The sequence below is a fragment of the Maniola hyperantus genome, chromosome 19, assembly GCF_902806685.2.
Source record: "Maniola hyperantus chromosome 19, iAphHyp1.2, whole genome shotgun sequence".
NCBI classification, from domain to species: Eukaryota; Metazoa; Arthropoda; class Insecta; order Lepidoptera; family Nymphalidae; genus Maniola; species Maniola hyperantus.
In genome coordinates this window covers 843,899-860,369 of record NC_048554.1, presented here as the reverse complement: position 1 = coordinate 860,369, position 16,471 = coordinate 843,899, and the positions used below count along the sequence as shown (strand labels likewise).

The window sequence follows — 16,471 nt, the reverse complement described above, 5'->3', positions numbered from 1 at the left end:
TGCAATGTGATGTGATTGGTCCATATTGGTCACAAAGTTGTTGTCAAGCTGATAGTGTAAATGTATTGTGCATGTGTGTCAATAGGTCAATGAACCATGACCTTGAGGTCGCTGAATAAGAAAATCCTTTCAACGCATGTTACGATGATTATGAATTGTAATTTGTAAATCATGAGCTTAAAACACAACCTCTATTGCTTGCCGAAGGCAAATTAAAACATTATATACTTAATAGGTACATACAATTATAACATAATATGCAAAGAAAAATGTATTTTAATGAACACAGCTTATTTTAATAAAATTGACATTTAGATTCTACCATTTCAATCGTAAATTAAACAGCGTTAAAAGAAACGTTTAAATTGTAACAAAAATAAATAAACGCATGCTAGAAGAGTTTTCTAAAATCTGATCATTTTTGTTTTGTGAAGTATTTATCTCCCAATCGCTGCTGATAAAAATGTGTTTTTCACGGCACCGTATCGCTGTATCTCCCAATGGCAGGTAAGTGGTACCTACCTACCTATAGTTAATTTTCGCGTTTATCATTTCCACACGAGCGGTTTACGACTTACGTACGAAGTTTAGGAATTTTTATATGCCTTGAACAGTGAACTTCGCACAAGTTATCAATTTTATGGAAGCTTGTTGAAGTGAAACGTTGCCGGTTTTTGCATTGTAAATTATAGCGACGAGCAAAGTACAATTTATAGAGAAAAATGAATAAATTATTTGGTTTATCGAGGAATTTCTCCAATTCTACGTCTTTAAATGCCATCAAAACCGTCACAGTGGTCGGCGGTGGGCTCATGGGATCCGGAATAGCCCAGGTAAGTTTGGATTCATGTGTAATATTTTTTATAAGTAAGTTACTAGTAACTAGGTATACACAAAGTTTTTACTAGTAACTAGGTATACCTACACAAAGTTTTTAAAAGTTGAGTTTACTTTTCAGAGTACCTACTTAATAAAAGACTATTTTAGTTTAGGTTAGAGATGGTACATACAACTTTACAAGAGAATCCCTGCTTCCGTTTTTGTTATCTTAATGGATGTTCAATGTACCTTGTGAGATGAGATGTTTTGAATGTACCTACTTCATATTTATTATAAAGTTGCTCATGATATTTACTTATTATTTCTTATATTTATTGTAAACATAAGAAAAAACCAGTTAACTTTCATCTTTTAATGTAATGTGACAAAAAACTAATATTTTGTAGTATACTGGCTTATGCCTGGCATGCATTAGAATTCAAATCGCACACCACAAATGTACATTGACAGTAACAGAAAAAAATATGTCAAAAACCTTCATGCAAGTGCCAACAAAAACTATAATGTTCTCAAAGGTTTGTGAAATAAAAATAAAATAAAAATATATTTTATTCAATTAAACTTTTACAAGTATCTTTGAATCGTCAGTAGTCAGTACCACTGGTTCGGAATGCCTTTCCTACCGAGAAGAACCAGCAAGAAACCTGGCGGTTGCTCTTTTTATAGATTTGATATAAGATTTGATATGCCATGTATAAGAAAAGTATTTGCAGTTCTGGCAGTCCTTGAAGTCTGGCAATCTACACTTGGCCAGCATGGATGACTATAGTCTAAATTATTCTCATTCTGAGAGGAGACTTGTGCTCAATAGTGGACCGGCGACGGTTTGAGATAATGATGAAAATGTATATGTACTTAGGTTGCAGCTCAAGCAGGTCAAAACGTGAACCTAATCGACCTTAAACCTGAGTTACTGGAGAAGGCTCAAAAGTCAATACAAAATAATCTGCATAGAGTGGCACGGAAGATTCACAAAGATGCTCCGGCCAAGATTGAGTCTTACGTCAAAGATGCATGTGAGAGGATCAAGGTGTCCACTAGTTTGGAGGACGGTGTTGATGCTGACCTGATCGTGGAAGCCATTGTTGAGAAGCTGGATGTGAAACAGGAGCTGTTTAATAAACTTGATCAGGTATAGAATAGAACAGAATATGTTTTATTCAAGTAAACTTTTTACAAGTGCTTATGAATCGTCAGGTAGTTTTAATTTACCACTGGTTCGGAATGCCGTTCCTACCAAGAAGAACCAGCAGGAAACTCGGCGGTTGCTCTTTTTAATTTATTATACCATACTATACAAGCCATTGCAGCCTCGTGCATTGCTGGAGCGAGTCAAATCCAAGCTTTTTTATCATTTACAAACTCTTACATACATACATAGTATGAATTATTTTATATAGAAGAAAGAGCCTATTTTTGTATTTTGAAAAAAGCATCTGTTGAGGACTGCTTAGTAGAATCTGCTTTCTGGATAAAAAAAAGCCATGAGTTTGGTCATCATGAAATAAATACATATTTTTGAATTTTATTATTTGGATTTTACAAACTTTAGATGTTTCTATTCACATTTTTAAGACTTTTCAAGGACTTATAGTCACTATACAACATACATACTGACATCAAAATGTTTTTTTTTTTAAAACTAAATCCAGTCGCGGGCGTCAGCTAGTAGTAACGAATGAATGAAATAAATGAATCTTTTCAGTTGTGCCCAGAACGTACAATCCTTGCGAGTAACACGTCATCAATTTCTATCAATGAAATTGGAGCTGAAATCAAAAGAAAAAACAAGTAAGTTGCCTACTACTGTTGGTGTCTAGTAAAAAGGGCTCTGATCTGGAATTGTTGATGGTTGGTAGGTGTTTACTGTGTACCAAATAGATTAATATAGCCCGCGAATTGCTAATGCGCGTGACCGCCATTTTAGTGACGTCAGCACTAGACTGAAGCTTCGAGCTGATAGTATATTTTTACTTAAATATACGTCAAATGACGTCATTTCGATGTTAATGAGACATAGTTCAAGTTGCAATCTTATTATTTTATCATCTCATATTGCATTATCATAATTTACCTTATATAGAGCACTGATGCCTATAACACGAGTGTACAACTTATTTTCGGCATCGGTGGCTTAACCTAATGGTTGTAATTTGAGTGAAACAATAAATTATTTATTATTACCATGATTTCACGCATTTTCAAGAAAAACTCGCGAATTGTTTCATACCTTATTCCATTAACAACACAAATTTCAATCCCTTATTTTACCTCCACGGCGTTTGTGCACTCATCCGTAATCGTATTCGTGATTCTAAGTGACCGTCATACAAATGCGTACTCATTCGATTCGTATTTTTACGGAATCCATGATTTCACAGATGAGTGCACAAATGCCCTTAGGAGTTGAATTTTCAAAAACCCTTTCTTAACATTTATGTCTATATCATAATAAGTTCCTGTGTGTAAAATTTCAGTCCGATCCATCTGGTAGGTTGATCAGTCAGTCAGTCGGTCACCTTTTACATTTATATATTTTAGATTTGGCGGTCTGCACTTCTTCAACCCAGTGCCCGTGATGCGTCTGCTGGAAGTCATCAAGAGCGAGCAGATGTCGGAGGAGACCTACCAGGCTATGATGGAGTGGGGCAAGGCGGTGGGCAAGACTTGCATCACGTGTAAAGATACCCCTGGGTTTGTGGTCAACAGGCTTCTTGGACCCTACAGTGCTGAAGCTTTGAGGATGTATGAGAGAGGTATGTAAATATTGGTTGTCTTTTTCTAAACTATATTTAGAATTTCTGCATCTTTTTAGGGTTCCGTACCTCAAAAGGAAAAACGGAACCCTTATAGGATCACTTTGTTGTCTGTCTGTCTGTCAGTCAAGAAACCTACAGGGTACTTCCCGTTGACCTAGAATCATGAAATTTGGCAGGTAGGTAGATCTTATAGCTGACATTTGGGGAAAAATCTGAAAACCGTGAATTTGTGGTTACATCACACACAAAAAAAATTAAATTGTGGTCATGAACTAACAATTAGTATTTTCAACTTTCTGTCTTTCTGAAGTGAGATAACTATATCAAGTGGGGTATCATATAAAAGGTCTTCACCCATACATTCTAAAACAGATTTTTATTTATTTTTATGCATCATAGTTTTTGAATTATCGTGCAAAATGTCGAAAAAACACGACTGTACTACGGAACCCTCGGTGAGCGAGCCTGACTCGCAATTGGCCGGTTTTTTTTATCGATTAAGGCACAGCACAGCTTTTTGAGGACAGTTAAAGTCAATGTGTTGAAACTTTATCACATGTACATTTTTAACTGGGTGCATGCAGCTGGTAATATTATTGTTATGTATTTATGCTGTGAGTATAAAAGGAATTATTATTTGTGTAATGTCGATAGCTAATTTCTTCTTAAAGCCCATCTAAAGAAAGCTTATAGTTATTATTTATTTAGCTAATTTAGAAACCTACGGCACCGCAAAAAATGTCATTTGATATTTTTAGGGTTCCAAACCTTCAGAGAAAAAAATCCCTTATAGGATCACTCTGTTGTCACTTGTCTGTCTGTCGTATCTGTCAAGGGAATCAAAACCTGTAGGGTACTTTCCGTTGACCTAGAGTCATGAAATTTGGAAGATAAGTCATTGCAACTTATCCATACTAATATTATAAATGCGAAAGTGTGTCTGTCTGTCTGTCTGCTAGCTTTTCACGGCTCAACCGTCCAACTGATTTTGACGAAATTTGGCACAGAGATAGCTTACTTCCTGGGAAAGGACATAGGCTACTTTTTATCCCGGAAAATTGAGTAGTTCCCACAGAATTTTTAATAACCTAAATCCACGCGGACGAAGTCGCGGGCATCAGGCACAATAATTAGTAAAGGGGAAAATTCGAAAACCGTGATATTTTGTTGGTAGATGTACCAAAAAAAAATAAAAAGTGTTATTTATTTTCTTTTACGATGGTACGGAACCCTTTTTGTTCGCGAGTCCGACTCGAACTGGACTGATTTTTAATTTGCCGCCATTTTTTATTTTTAGTTTTGAACTTAAAAAACTGCGGCATCGTGCACTGATATCGTTATGTTAATTCTACCTACCTAATAATTATTTTACACCTATCTTCAATGAAACCTATGGTTACTGTTTCAGGAGACGCTACAAAGGAAGACATAGACATAGGCATGAAGTTAGGCGCAAGTTACCCCATGGGCCCCCTGGAGCTCGCAGACTATACCGGTTTGGACACCAACAAGTTTGTTCTGAGCGTTCTTTACGAGAAAACGGGCGACCCCGTGTTCAGGCCAATACCGCTTTTGGATAAGATGGTAGCAGAAGGCAAACTTGGCATTAAAACTGGAGAGGGTTTCTATAAGTACAAGAAGTAACTTGTATAGGGCTATTTTTCTTAAATATGGTGGTGGGATGGGATTGAATGGCATAGGTTGAGTCTGTATGAAAAAAAATTACAAAATTTTTGGGGGCCTTTTAAGAAATATGCGAAAATGTCCATAGCAAATTGATATTATTAAATTAATGTTACGTGAATAATCTTTTATGATTGTAGAACACTTAAGGCCCCCTCTTGATTGGGGGCCTCAATGTATTTGCGGTAACGGAACTAGGGGTGGTATATTTTTGCCGTATAAATAATGACTTAAATAATAACACCTTTAATGTATTTTATTTAAAACACTGCGTGTTGGAATTATAAAAAATGTTAATATATTGTAGAAAAATATATTTTGTTACTTCTTATTTAAGTACATATTTGAAAATAAAAATATTTTTCTAATATCACGTGTATTTATTTAACTCTCCTGAATCCTGATACCCAACTTTTTAATTTATAGATAAAGCTTATATACAATTTTGTTTGAATTTTCTTTTGCGGTGTCCACCAAAGCGGATTGGAGCGGAGATATTTTTAGCAAACAAATCACGTCATCTATTAATAATCTGATTGATCTACATTTTGGTGAATACCAGGCCTAGTCAGTACCTACAATCAAAACAAATAGATAGGTCATATCCTTCGCCTTAACTACTGGTGGGAGGCTTCAGCCGTGGCTAGTTACCACCATACCGGCAACGCCGTGCCGCCAAGCGATTTAGTGTTCAAAACAAAGGGGTTTAATAAAAAGCTGCCATACCCCTTCCAGGTTAGCCCGTTTCCATCTTAGACTGCATCATCACTTACCACCAGGTGAGATTGCCAAGGGCTAACTTATATCTGAATTAATAAATAAATAACCAATTAAATTAGATTATTCACACCTTATCTGTGACGTGAAAAACGGTTTGCTTATTAAGAATTAGTTATTTTAATAGCTAACATTTATGTATACATATACTAGCTGATGCCCGCGACTTCGTACGCGTGGATTTAGGTTTTTAAAAATCCCGTGGGAACACTTTGATTTTCCGGGATAAAAAGTAGCCTATGTCCCTTTCCAGGTCTTAAACTATACCCATGCAAAAAATCACGTCGATCCGTTGCTCCAGACGTGATTGAAGGACAAACCAACAAACAAACACACTTTCACATTTATAATAGGGGTAGTGATATAATAGGTGTGAGACAATCGAAATTTTTTAAGTGTTCTAGATAAGACAAGCAGGGGAAGTACCTTTATCTTCAAATTATGTTTTATCTCTTTAGGGTTGCGTACCCGCGAATGGTGCCAACCTTATCCTATTAGAATATTACAACCTACACTGTCCGTCCGTTTCTCTGTCTGTCAGTGGGCTGTTCTCGTAAACTGTAATAATTAGTAAGGCAGTGAAATTTTCACAGAATGTGTATTTCTATTGCTGCTATCATAGCGTAACCAATAATAATTAATCTATGGCTGCTATATAACGACCAATAACGAAAATTTCAAAATGGCTGCCATGAAAAATTAAAAAGTGGTGTTTCAGGGTCGATTCCTGGCATGGTCAATTTGGGAAATTGTATTTTCTAAATTGGCACCGCTTTTCTAAATAAAAAGCCAGATTTACCAACAGCTGAGATCCCAGTCAATAAGGTAAAAAAAAACAAAAATAGCTTTAAAATCTACACGTTAAATTTTCTTTCAGGAGACGCATCAGCTAGTGACATAGATATAGCCATGAAGTTAGGCGCAGGCTATCCTATGGGCCCCTTAGAACTAGCTGACTTCACTGGCTTGGATCTTAAGAAGGCGATACTAGCTGTCATGTTGGAAAAGACTGGAAATCCTGTGTTCAGACCAATACCGCTGTTAGACAAGCTGGTCAGTGAGGGGAAGTTAGGGAGGAAAAGTGGGGAAGGGATTTTTAAGTATTAGGTTATGCCATAGATATAGAAGTAGGAGTTACAAAGATACACAGTGGTGTAATTATTGTTATAGGTACGAGCAAATTTCAACCATGCAAACTAATATCATTAGTTACGAATCAATTTTATACCACTAGAAAATGTAAATTTTCATGAAATTAATAAAATATGTAGGTATTGCAAATCGACTTTTTTTAATAAAGCCCTTACGTACTGTATTATAAATAGCTTAGAAAGAACATGACTAAGCGCAAGAGAAGCGAGCGTGGATTCGGTTTTTTTTTAATCCCAAAAAACTATTCTATTTTCCGGGATAAAAAGTAGCCCATACAATGCAAGATGTCTCTATATCAAATTGCGTCAAAATCTGTTAAACGGATGGGCTATGAAAAGCTATCAGACAGACAGACACACTCTCATCTATAATGGTAAGTAGGGGAATGTATTAAACTTGTTCCTTGTGTAAAGCCATTGACAGGTAGGTATTCCTGGCTCTTCTGCCGGAAGTTTTTACTAATTCAAAACAATTCATATCACTATCAATCGTTATCATTACCTATCGGAAATTTTCTTTTTATTGATATGCGAATGCGGGTAGGTACCTACCTACATATTGTAAAAGCGATAACAAGACGTCAAAGTTGATTTATTTGTCGATTAGATAAAAATATATAGTTATCACTCTGTCTGAACAATTTACTCAGTTTTTCAAAGCCACTTAATCGTATCAGATTTTCATCCGATTTATCCATCTTAAAAGGTATTAATTGATAAATTAGGCATTAATTATTTCCATTTCACTTGGTTGAGTTTAAGTGGTAGTAGGTAGGTACATTAGGTAATAAATATTTTTTAAGTTGCAGTTATTTATTTTCCTGATGTTCGGTAAAGTCCATTGTGATTCATAAAATATTATGCATGTTGTAGTGTTTGTTTTAAGTTATGAGTGTGTGACTTATGAGTGATTAATATTATTACTTTAGAAACCTTGGCTTAAGTAGGTAGGTACGTAATTTAGGTATACCATTGTTAAGTAATTGTTAGATATTTACCTATAAGGTCTCAGTGAATTGTATGTGAAATTAAAGAGCAGAAAGTTAAATAGTGAATTTAAAAAAAATAAGGAGCTAATGTAAAAGTTGTTGTAAGACTTACTTATTTTCTTCATTAACCGATTTCAAAGAAGGAGGAGGTTCTCAATTCGTCGGAATCTTTTTTTTTACGTTACAGTAAGTAAATTAAGTGCTTTATATTTTTGACCGACTTCCAAAAAGGAGGAGGTTCTCAATTCGTCGGAATCTTTTTTTACACTACATATTATACGTAAAATAGGTGTGTAGTCCACGAGGACTACACAAAGTCGCAAGCATTAGCTAGCCCAATATAAATATTATACGCCACCAGGAACGCAGCGATCGTATAGTTTTTCATATATTTCAAAATCTATTGTGGAGATTTCGGGCGGAATTTCGTAACTATTTTTAAGTAGGTAGGTACATAGGCTTACGCTTGACTGCAATCACACCGAACAGAAGACGATGCAGCCTAAGGTGGAGTGCGCCCAACCAGAAGGTGCTTATTCCTATTCATTCTTCGTTTGAAGGTACCAATATTAAGTATTCTCTATTCTAGCAGTGCATATTGAAAACGAGGAAGAAATTTCGTTTGAGTCCGTGGGATTTTGAGTATGTAGGGGTGCAGACCTGAGCTGCGATAGAGTGGCTAGGACGTCCGCCTTCTAATCGAAGGTCGGGGGTTCGATCCTGGGCACGCACCTCTAACTTTTCAGAGTTATATGCGTTTCAGAAATTAAATATCACTTGCTTTAACGGTGAAGGAAAACATCGTAAGGAAACTTGCATGTCTTTAATGTTCTCAAAGGTGTGTGAAGTCGACTAATCCGCACATGGCCAGAGTGGTGGACTATGCAAAAAACCCTCTCTGAGAGGAGACTCGCGGGGTGATTACGTACGTATCTCGCGACAGGCTTAAATCTCGCGATCATTGCTGTCAAACGTTGGGCTAGAGAGAGACAGCAATAGCCACAAAGCAAAATAAGATGAAGAAGAAGAGAGACAGCAAATGAACTGTCGCACTGCTGTTGCTGTCGCTACTGGAACGTTTTACGTAATCACCCCGCCGTGCTTTGTAGTGAGCCGGCGATGGGTTAATCGTGATGATGAGGGGTGCAGGCCTTGGCCATGCCTCGCGGTTCGATAGTACTTAGGTAAAATGGCGAGGGAGGAACGAGGTCGAATACTTCTTTAGCACACTCTCCGAAATATCACTACCACAATTATAAATGTGAAAGTGTGTTTGTTTGTTGGTTTGTCCTTCAATAGAATAGAATAGAATAGAATAGAATGTTTTTTTATTCATGTAAACTTTTTAAAAGTGCTTATGAATAGTCAGGTAGTTTTAATTTACCACTGGTTCGGAATGCCGTTCCTACCGAGAAGAACCAGCAAGAAACTCGGCGGTTGCTCTTTTTAATTTTTCAATTTACAATTTTATTATACCGTACTATACAAGCCATTGCAGCCCCGTGCATTGCTGGAGCGAGTCAAATCCAAGCTTTTTTATCGTTTACATAGTCTGCGACTGCATAATATGCTTTTTTTAGGAGCATACTTTTAACACATTTTTTAAACTTGTGTAAAGGCAAGTCTAAAATTGCTTGTGGAATTTTATTATAAAATATTACACGTCTTAAACTCAACATGCAAATCACGTCGTAACGGATCGACGTGATTTGCATGTTGAGTTTAAGACCTGGAAATAGGGGCATAGGCTACTTTTATCCTAGAAAATCAAAGAGTTCCCACGGGATTTTTAAAAACCTAAATCCACGCGGACGAAGTCGCGGGCATCAGCTAGTATCCTATAAAATGCCGACAGACAGACAACTGTTTACAAGAGCCAGTACATAGAGGGTGTTTCTGAAATTGTTGCAGGAGTGATACTAAATGAGTGATGTGGCGGACAGACCCAAGGAACGCAAGGCGCTGCGACGGCAGAGGTCCATATATCAGGTGACATTTACTTAGTACAGTCAGCAACAAAGCTAGGCCGCCCATAGTCGACCTAGCTATGTTGCTGACTGTGTATGCGCTCCACAGGTGCATTACAACCTCCGCAGGCAGGAAGAGGTGATGGCGAAGCCCCTGGCAATACCGTCCGCGCCGCTCGAGGTGCAAGCCTACGAGATGCAGGTTGCAGGGCATAGGAACGACAAGTCGGAGAAAAAGTTTCTAGGTAAGGTTCCATCTAGATTCTAGAACGACGTGATAGCCATGGCTGTAGGCCAATAAATTCCTGATTTTTCTATTCTTAGATAAAAGTTAAAAAAAGAAAGAAAGAAAATGAATTTATTCAAAAAAAATCGGTAGGTACCTAAAGTGCGAGCTGACTCTATTTTTATGTTTAAAAATTTGAAAATAGTTGACGTTTAAGCATTGTGACGTAATAGGCTACTTGACTCATATCTAATTTCGTCCAATAAATGATTATTTATTATAGTATTTTGCTTAAGACAAAGAAATATAACAATAACAATTATTAAAAACGCAGGATGGATATATAAATCCAATTTAAAAAAATACAGTTTTTATTTTTATTTGAAACTCAGAAAACGCTGTCAGCCATGATGTGAAGTCATTAAATATGTAAACAAAGAAATGTCATCCCTATTGACTAACGTAGTATCCATATATATAAAATTTCAAGTCCTGACTGACTTACATCAACGCACAGCCTAAACATCTAAACAGCTGGTCCTAGATACATGAAATTTGGTGGGTGTGTTCTTTGTAGGTAAAGAGAAGGTATCCACTAGGAAATTCCACTCCTGAGTGGGTTAAATGTGGGTTTGAAATTTATGAAGTCCACGCGGGCGAAGTCACGAGCATAAGCTAGTTTTTATATATTTCTAAAAACTCATAGTTAACGTAAAAAATTATCGTTTTCTCTTTATAAATTGAATAAGTTATTAAGTAAGACTTACAACAAAGTGATCTTTGCAAAAATAAATTTGGGTTGCAGTCGTTAGTGATATAGGATCCTTTTAAGCAAGTCTTCGCGTGTTACGTATATTTATTTCACTGGGCACTCTAATCCACAACTTTCCTGTGGTCTTTATCGATGCGTTTTTACATTCTCGGATGATACAATAACGATAATTACTATATTTTTCATGTAAACTAGCATAGAAGTCATGTTTTTTAAACTTTGGGAGGTTATGCTGTTGTTTACAAATGCATGACGTCAGAGCACAGACAATCTATCGGCCAAACATGGCCGACAGTTTTTTCACCTGTCTAAGAAAATTATATTTTTAAATTAAAGTTTTACGGTTTTTAGGGCGCAAAAAAATATAGTGTTCATTTTTTTGATCTAATAGGACAAATATTAACCATTTAAGACCTACTTAAAAAAAGTGTCAACTAGCCTATAAATTTTAAAAATAAATAAAATGCATGACTTTTTTAAAATTATTCTCTTTCATAATGAATTCTAGCCCCGTAAACTACCGCTTTACAAAATATCACATCATTTCATTACTAAAGTCCTATTAACTAGCTAGTTAAAATATTATATGTAAGTGCCCTTAAATGCCCATCTCACATTAACTTAAATTGGTAGATTTGGCTGGTGTGGCTTAATTACATTGTACAAAGATAGTTTAAATAGTTATTTTCCAGGCTTGCTCCAATGCAGCAACGGTAGAATCCTAAAGCCCATCCTGAAAGAGTCCCAGAAACGTGAAGTGGACTTCTACAACCGAGTGTCGGCGTCCACCAACCCCGAGCTGGTGGAGCTGAGGAAGTACGTGCCCAAGTACTACGGCTGTAAGAAGTTCACGTACAACGGGTTCGAGCAGGAGTACATCATGCTGGAAGATCTCTCTGAGAGGATGTTGGATCCTTGTATTATGGATGTTAAAATTGGTGAGTATCATTTTTTTTAATTACGGAAACGCATTGGGGATACGTTTCCTTTAGGGGGGGGGGGGGGGGGGCAGCGCACAGTCACGAGCCTACTGTTTTTTGTAGCGTGCACTAAAATTTAGAGTCTTTCAATGTAAAGTTTATGTTTTGTCCCTTTTTAGCATTGTTAAAAATAAATGGATGCAAATACTCTAAATTTAGTTTAAAGAAAGACAACGGAATCGGTGCCATTGTTTAGCAGAAGCCAGAAGCAGACCAAAGTATTTTACAGCCTTAAGTCAGTTATGAGACAAGTATTGTTTTTTATTTTTATTTAATTTATTTGTACCAGAAACATTGAAGAAAAATAAGATTACTCTTCTTTTCTCGTCTTACTTTTTCAGGCAAAAGAACATGGGACCCCCTCGCATCGCTGGATAAGATAAGGCGGGAGGAGAGCAAATACGCGCAGTGCAAAGAGGAGTTCAGCTTCTGCATCCCCGGCTACCAGGTCTACAAGCTGGCGACTGGCAAGCTGCAGAAGTACAACAAGGAGTACGGCAAAAAGTTGCATGGCTCCATGGTTAGAGCGGGTGAGTTATCTTACTATACAGGGTGTAACCAGAACACTAGCAAAAACGAAGACAAGTGATAGTACTGATGATTACTTTAGATTATGTAAAAGTTCACGATACTTTGCAAATAAAACATCTGACTGACGCTAGAGGCCAACGAACTTTGCGTAAGTAGGCCATTCGGAGTCAGTGCCACGTCGTAGGTGGGGCATTGACCCCAGTTTAGGACGCTATACATTGCGGGTTTGAAAAATACTAAACTACAAAATGAGGCAAATGGATAACCATTTGGACTCATTTTGTAGTTTTAGTATCTACCGTTTTCTAGTCTATATGTGAAGATTGCCACAATCTCTTTCTTAAGTTCGATATATAGTCTTTCTTGCCTGATATTGAACGTACTTTATATCTACAACTAGCTGATGCCCGCGACTTCGTCCGCATGGAATTAGGTTTCATAAAGATCTCGTGGGAACTCTTTCCGGTATAAAAAGTAGATTTTATTACTCTCCAGGTCTTTATCTATACCCGTGCAAAAAATCATGTCAATCCGTTGCACCGTTGCGACGCGATTAAAGGACAAACGAACTTGTATCCTTTTTCAGCAATTAAGAACTTCCTCAATGGCCTGGGTTCGAGCCTGTGTCGAGCTCTCATCCTGCAGTTCCTGTCGTCCCTGTGGAGCGTGCAGAAGTGGGCGGCGCGACAAACCGCCGTCACTCTCTACTCCACCTCCTTACTGCTGGTGTACGACGCCGCGAGGCTGAGGGACTGCTGCGGAGAGAACGATGTCCTCACGTGAGTATGAACTTCCTTAACAGTGACGTATGCAAGGTGTAACCAGAACGTTAGCAAAAACTTAGCGTTATTGTTATACTACCTAAACACAATCCGATAAAAATAACCATTTGCCTCGTTTTGTACTTTTACTGATTTAGAATTTTTCAAACCAGCAGTGTATAGCGTGCAAAACTCGGGTCAATGCCCCGCTTACGACGCAGCATTGACTCAGAGTTGCCTACTTTCACGACGTTCGTTGACCTCTAGCGTCAGTCAGATGTTTTATTTGCAATAATGGCAATTAATTGCATGGCCAGCGTGGTAGACTATAGCCAAAACCCTTCTCACTCTGAGAGGAGACCCGTGCTCTGTAGTGAGCCGGTGATGGGTTGATCATGATGATGATGATAGTGGCGAGTATTCCAGTGCGAGCTCGCTTCTTACCTTCGCAACCCGTTGAGCTGTCGGTTACTTTGGTTCTCCTATGGATCTCCACATATCTGATTTTGATAACATTAATTTTAATTTTTTACCATTTCTTCCAGGTCGGGACTCAAATGCCGCGTGCCTGCTGTACCTAGAAGAAAATCCATCCATTCCCTCCACAATCCAGCTTCTGGCTCAAACTTCAGTGGACAAATCTCTTCCAAAGGACCCGTCTATAGAAAAGTTAACTCCGTGCCCATTTCCTCCATGACCCTCGCCCAAAAAACCTTTTCCCCCCCTCCGGTTACTAAATCCCCTTGGAGCGAGGCATTAGAAAGATTCAACCATAACCACTCCTTCGAACACAACTATGAAGATAAGCTGTCAAAAATTAAGATGAACTATCGGGCTACTTTAGATCAGTTAGCGAGTGATAGCCCCTCTCCCAACCCGTGGGGGACGGTCAAAATAATAGACTTTGCGCACGCGTTCTTTAATGAAGAGGACAATATCCGTGTGGATACAAACTTTAGGGAAGGGATAGATAATGTTGTGGCTATGTTTGAGTCGCTGTTGAGAGAAACGGATGATCAGGTTTTCTGATCTTTTGGACGGTTTTGGTTTAATCTTCGATTGTTATTGTTAAGGGTGTAATAACATTGTCAGCATCGAATCGCATTTTATTTATTGAAAATGATTATTTTGTGTTATAAAATGATGTAATATTTGTTTAGCGGATAATTTAAAAAAACATGTTTTTTATATTTTTAGCATATTTAATTATTAACGTCACGCTGTAGGGAAAGCAAATAATGGCGTCAAAATGCGACAAATATTTTCAATTTTTAACCTAAAAATTCTATAATTCTGCTGGAAAATAAATTTTTGTTAAAAAAATTTGCCGTTTATGCATTGTGATTGTGTCGTTAATAAATTAATTTATGTTAAAATCAAATAAAAATCATGTTGTTAAAAAAAATCTTTTTTATAATTCTAGCCCCATAACTACCACTATAAGTACAAAAAAATCACATCATTTTATTACTACAGTCCAAGACCCAATACGGTATTTGACAACTAGTCAAATCAGTAACTTTTTATCAAACGTAATAGGCAGAATTTGGCTGTACCTTTTTTTTTTGTAACATCTCCACTGTTTACCCAGATTCGTAATAAAGAAATTTGTATTTGTATTTGAAACGTCAAAACGCGCGCTTAGTATGAGAGATTCTATGAAATACCAGTGTGTGACGTCACAATCACTTGACGTGCTTTTTTAGTTTAATCGATAATTCAAAATGGTTATTACACTTAAAACCAATAAAGGACGTGGATTTTACGTATTTTGGAAGACGCTCTATTTAATAGTCACTGAAAAATAATTTATTTCTGATGTTGTCAAATACCCAATTCTCCCTTCCTCAAATGCTGTAAGACATTGCTGCCTGCCCAAATTGAAGTTTATAATAAAAATAGCTTATGCTCGCGACTTTGTCCGCGTGGTCTACACAAATTTCAAACCCTTATTGTACCCCTTTAGGGGTTGAATTTTCAAAAATCCTTTCTTAGCGGATGCCTATGTCATAATAGCTATCTGCATGCCAAATTTCAGCCCGATCCGTCCAGAAGTTTGAGCTTTTCATTTTATATATTTAGACTAAGAAGTGCCAAATCTTAAGTTTTTTATCTCTGTTGTATTAAAATGTATTTTAATAAACAATTGTTACCAATAGAGGGTGGCCGTAAGGTATATATTATTGGGGGGTTGAACCCCATCTTAAAAATAGAAGCAGACTCGTAAAGTTATAAAATAAAATTTAGACTAAGAAGTGCCAAATCTTAAGTTTTTTATCTCTGTTGTATTAAAATGTATTTTAATAAACAATTATTGTTACCAATAGAGGGTGGCCGTAAGGTACATATTATTAGAGGGGTTGAACCCCATCTTAAAAATTGAAGCAGACTCGTAAAGTTATAAAATAAAATACTGAGATAAGTTTATCTGTAAGTAGCTCATTTATATTAATATAGTCCATCATCTTATTTTTAAGATAAAAAATTGTACTTATAGTTCAGTATTTGGACTCACTACCCCTCGGGGTAATTCATAAGATTTTAGAAAATATTCATATTTTACGGTTTAAGTTTTAATTTTCATGACATTTCATATAATTAATTTTACAACAACGGTTGTGTAAAGTTAAATATATCAATCAGTAGGTACTTAATAATGTAACTAATTAAGTTATTATTAATAAATTGTATTAATAAAAGATGTGATATCTCGCTTTCGGATTATAAATATTTATTTTCAAAATCAGCCAAAAACTATTTCCCAAATAAACGTATCTATAAACTTATAAATATACTGTCTACTGAGGAATCTATGCTCGCGCTTTCCTACGCTCAAAATATTGTAAAAAAGAACATTATTTTTATTTTACATGGGGGTTACAGTCAAAATTCCCTTTATAGCAATTATTTAGCAGTTAAATATAAATCCGATAAAGAATATCCAACAGTACATTGATCAAAATTAGTTTTAAAACAATCAATAGTAACAATTTTACGAACCCAGGGCCGTAACTAGGGACTGAATGTCGAGGGGT

At 36.6% G+C, this 16,471-nt stretch overlaps 1 protein-coding gene across 1 annotated transcript; it reads left to right on the top strand.

Moving 5' to 3' along the window:
• The first annotated feature begins 525 nt into the window (after positions 1-525).
• Positions 526-16,157, top strand: Ipk2 (Inositol phosphate kinase 2). The gene is made up of 11 exons (XM_069505012.1): positions 526-833; positions 1,700-1,972; positions 2,546-2,631; positions 3,382-3,596; positions 6,937-7,126; position 8,874; positions 10,276-10,411; positions 11,857-12,102; positions 12,486-12,674; positions 13,262-13,454; positions 13,982-16,157. Exons 1-11 carry the CDS (start codon positions 723-725, stop codon positions 14,463-14,465), a joined length of 2,124 nt encoding a protein of 707 aa, XP_069361113.1. The 5' UTR covers positions 526-722; the 3' UTR covers positions 14,466-16,157.
• The last annotated feature ends 314 nt before the right edge of the window (positions 16,158-16,471 follow it).

Excerpts from the sequence above, each read along its gene's own strand:
- Ipk2 (XM_069505012.1), top strand. The coding sequence starts at position 723 with ATGAATAAATTATTTGGTTTATCGAGGAATTTCTCCAATTCTACGTCT. Across the intron at positions 3,597-6,936 it reads TTTGAGGATGTATGAGAGAG|GAGACGCATCAGCTAGTGAC; the intron begins GTATGTAAATAT and ends ATTTTCTTTCAG. Across the intron at positions 10,412-11,856 it reads GTCGGAGAAAAAGTTTCTAG|GCTTGCTCCAATGCAGCAAC; the intron begins GTAAGGTTCCAT and ends GTTATTTTCCAG.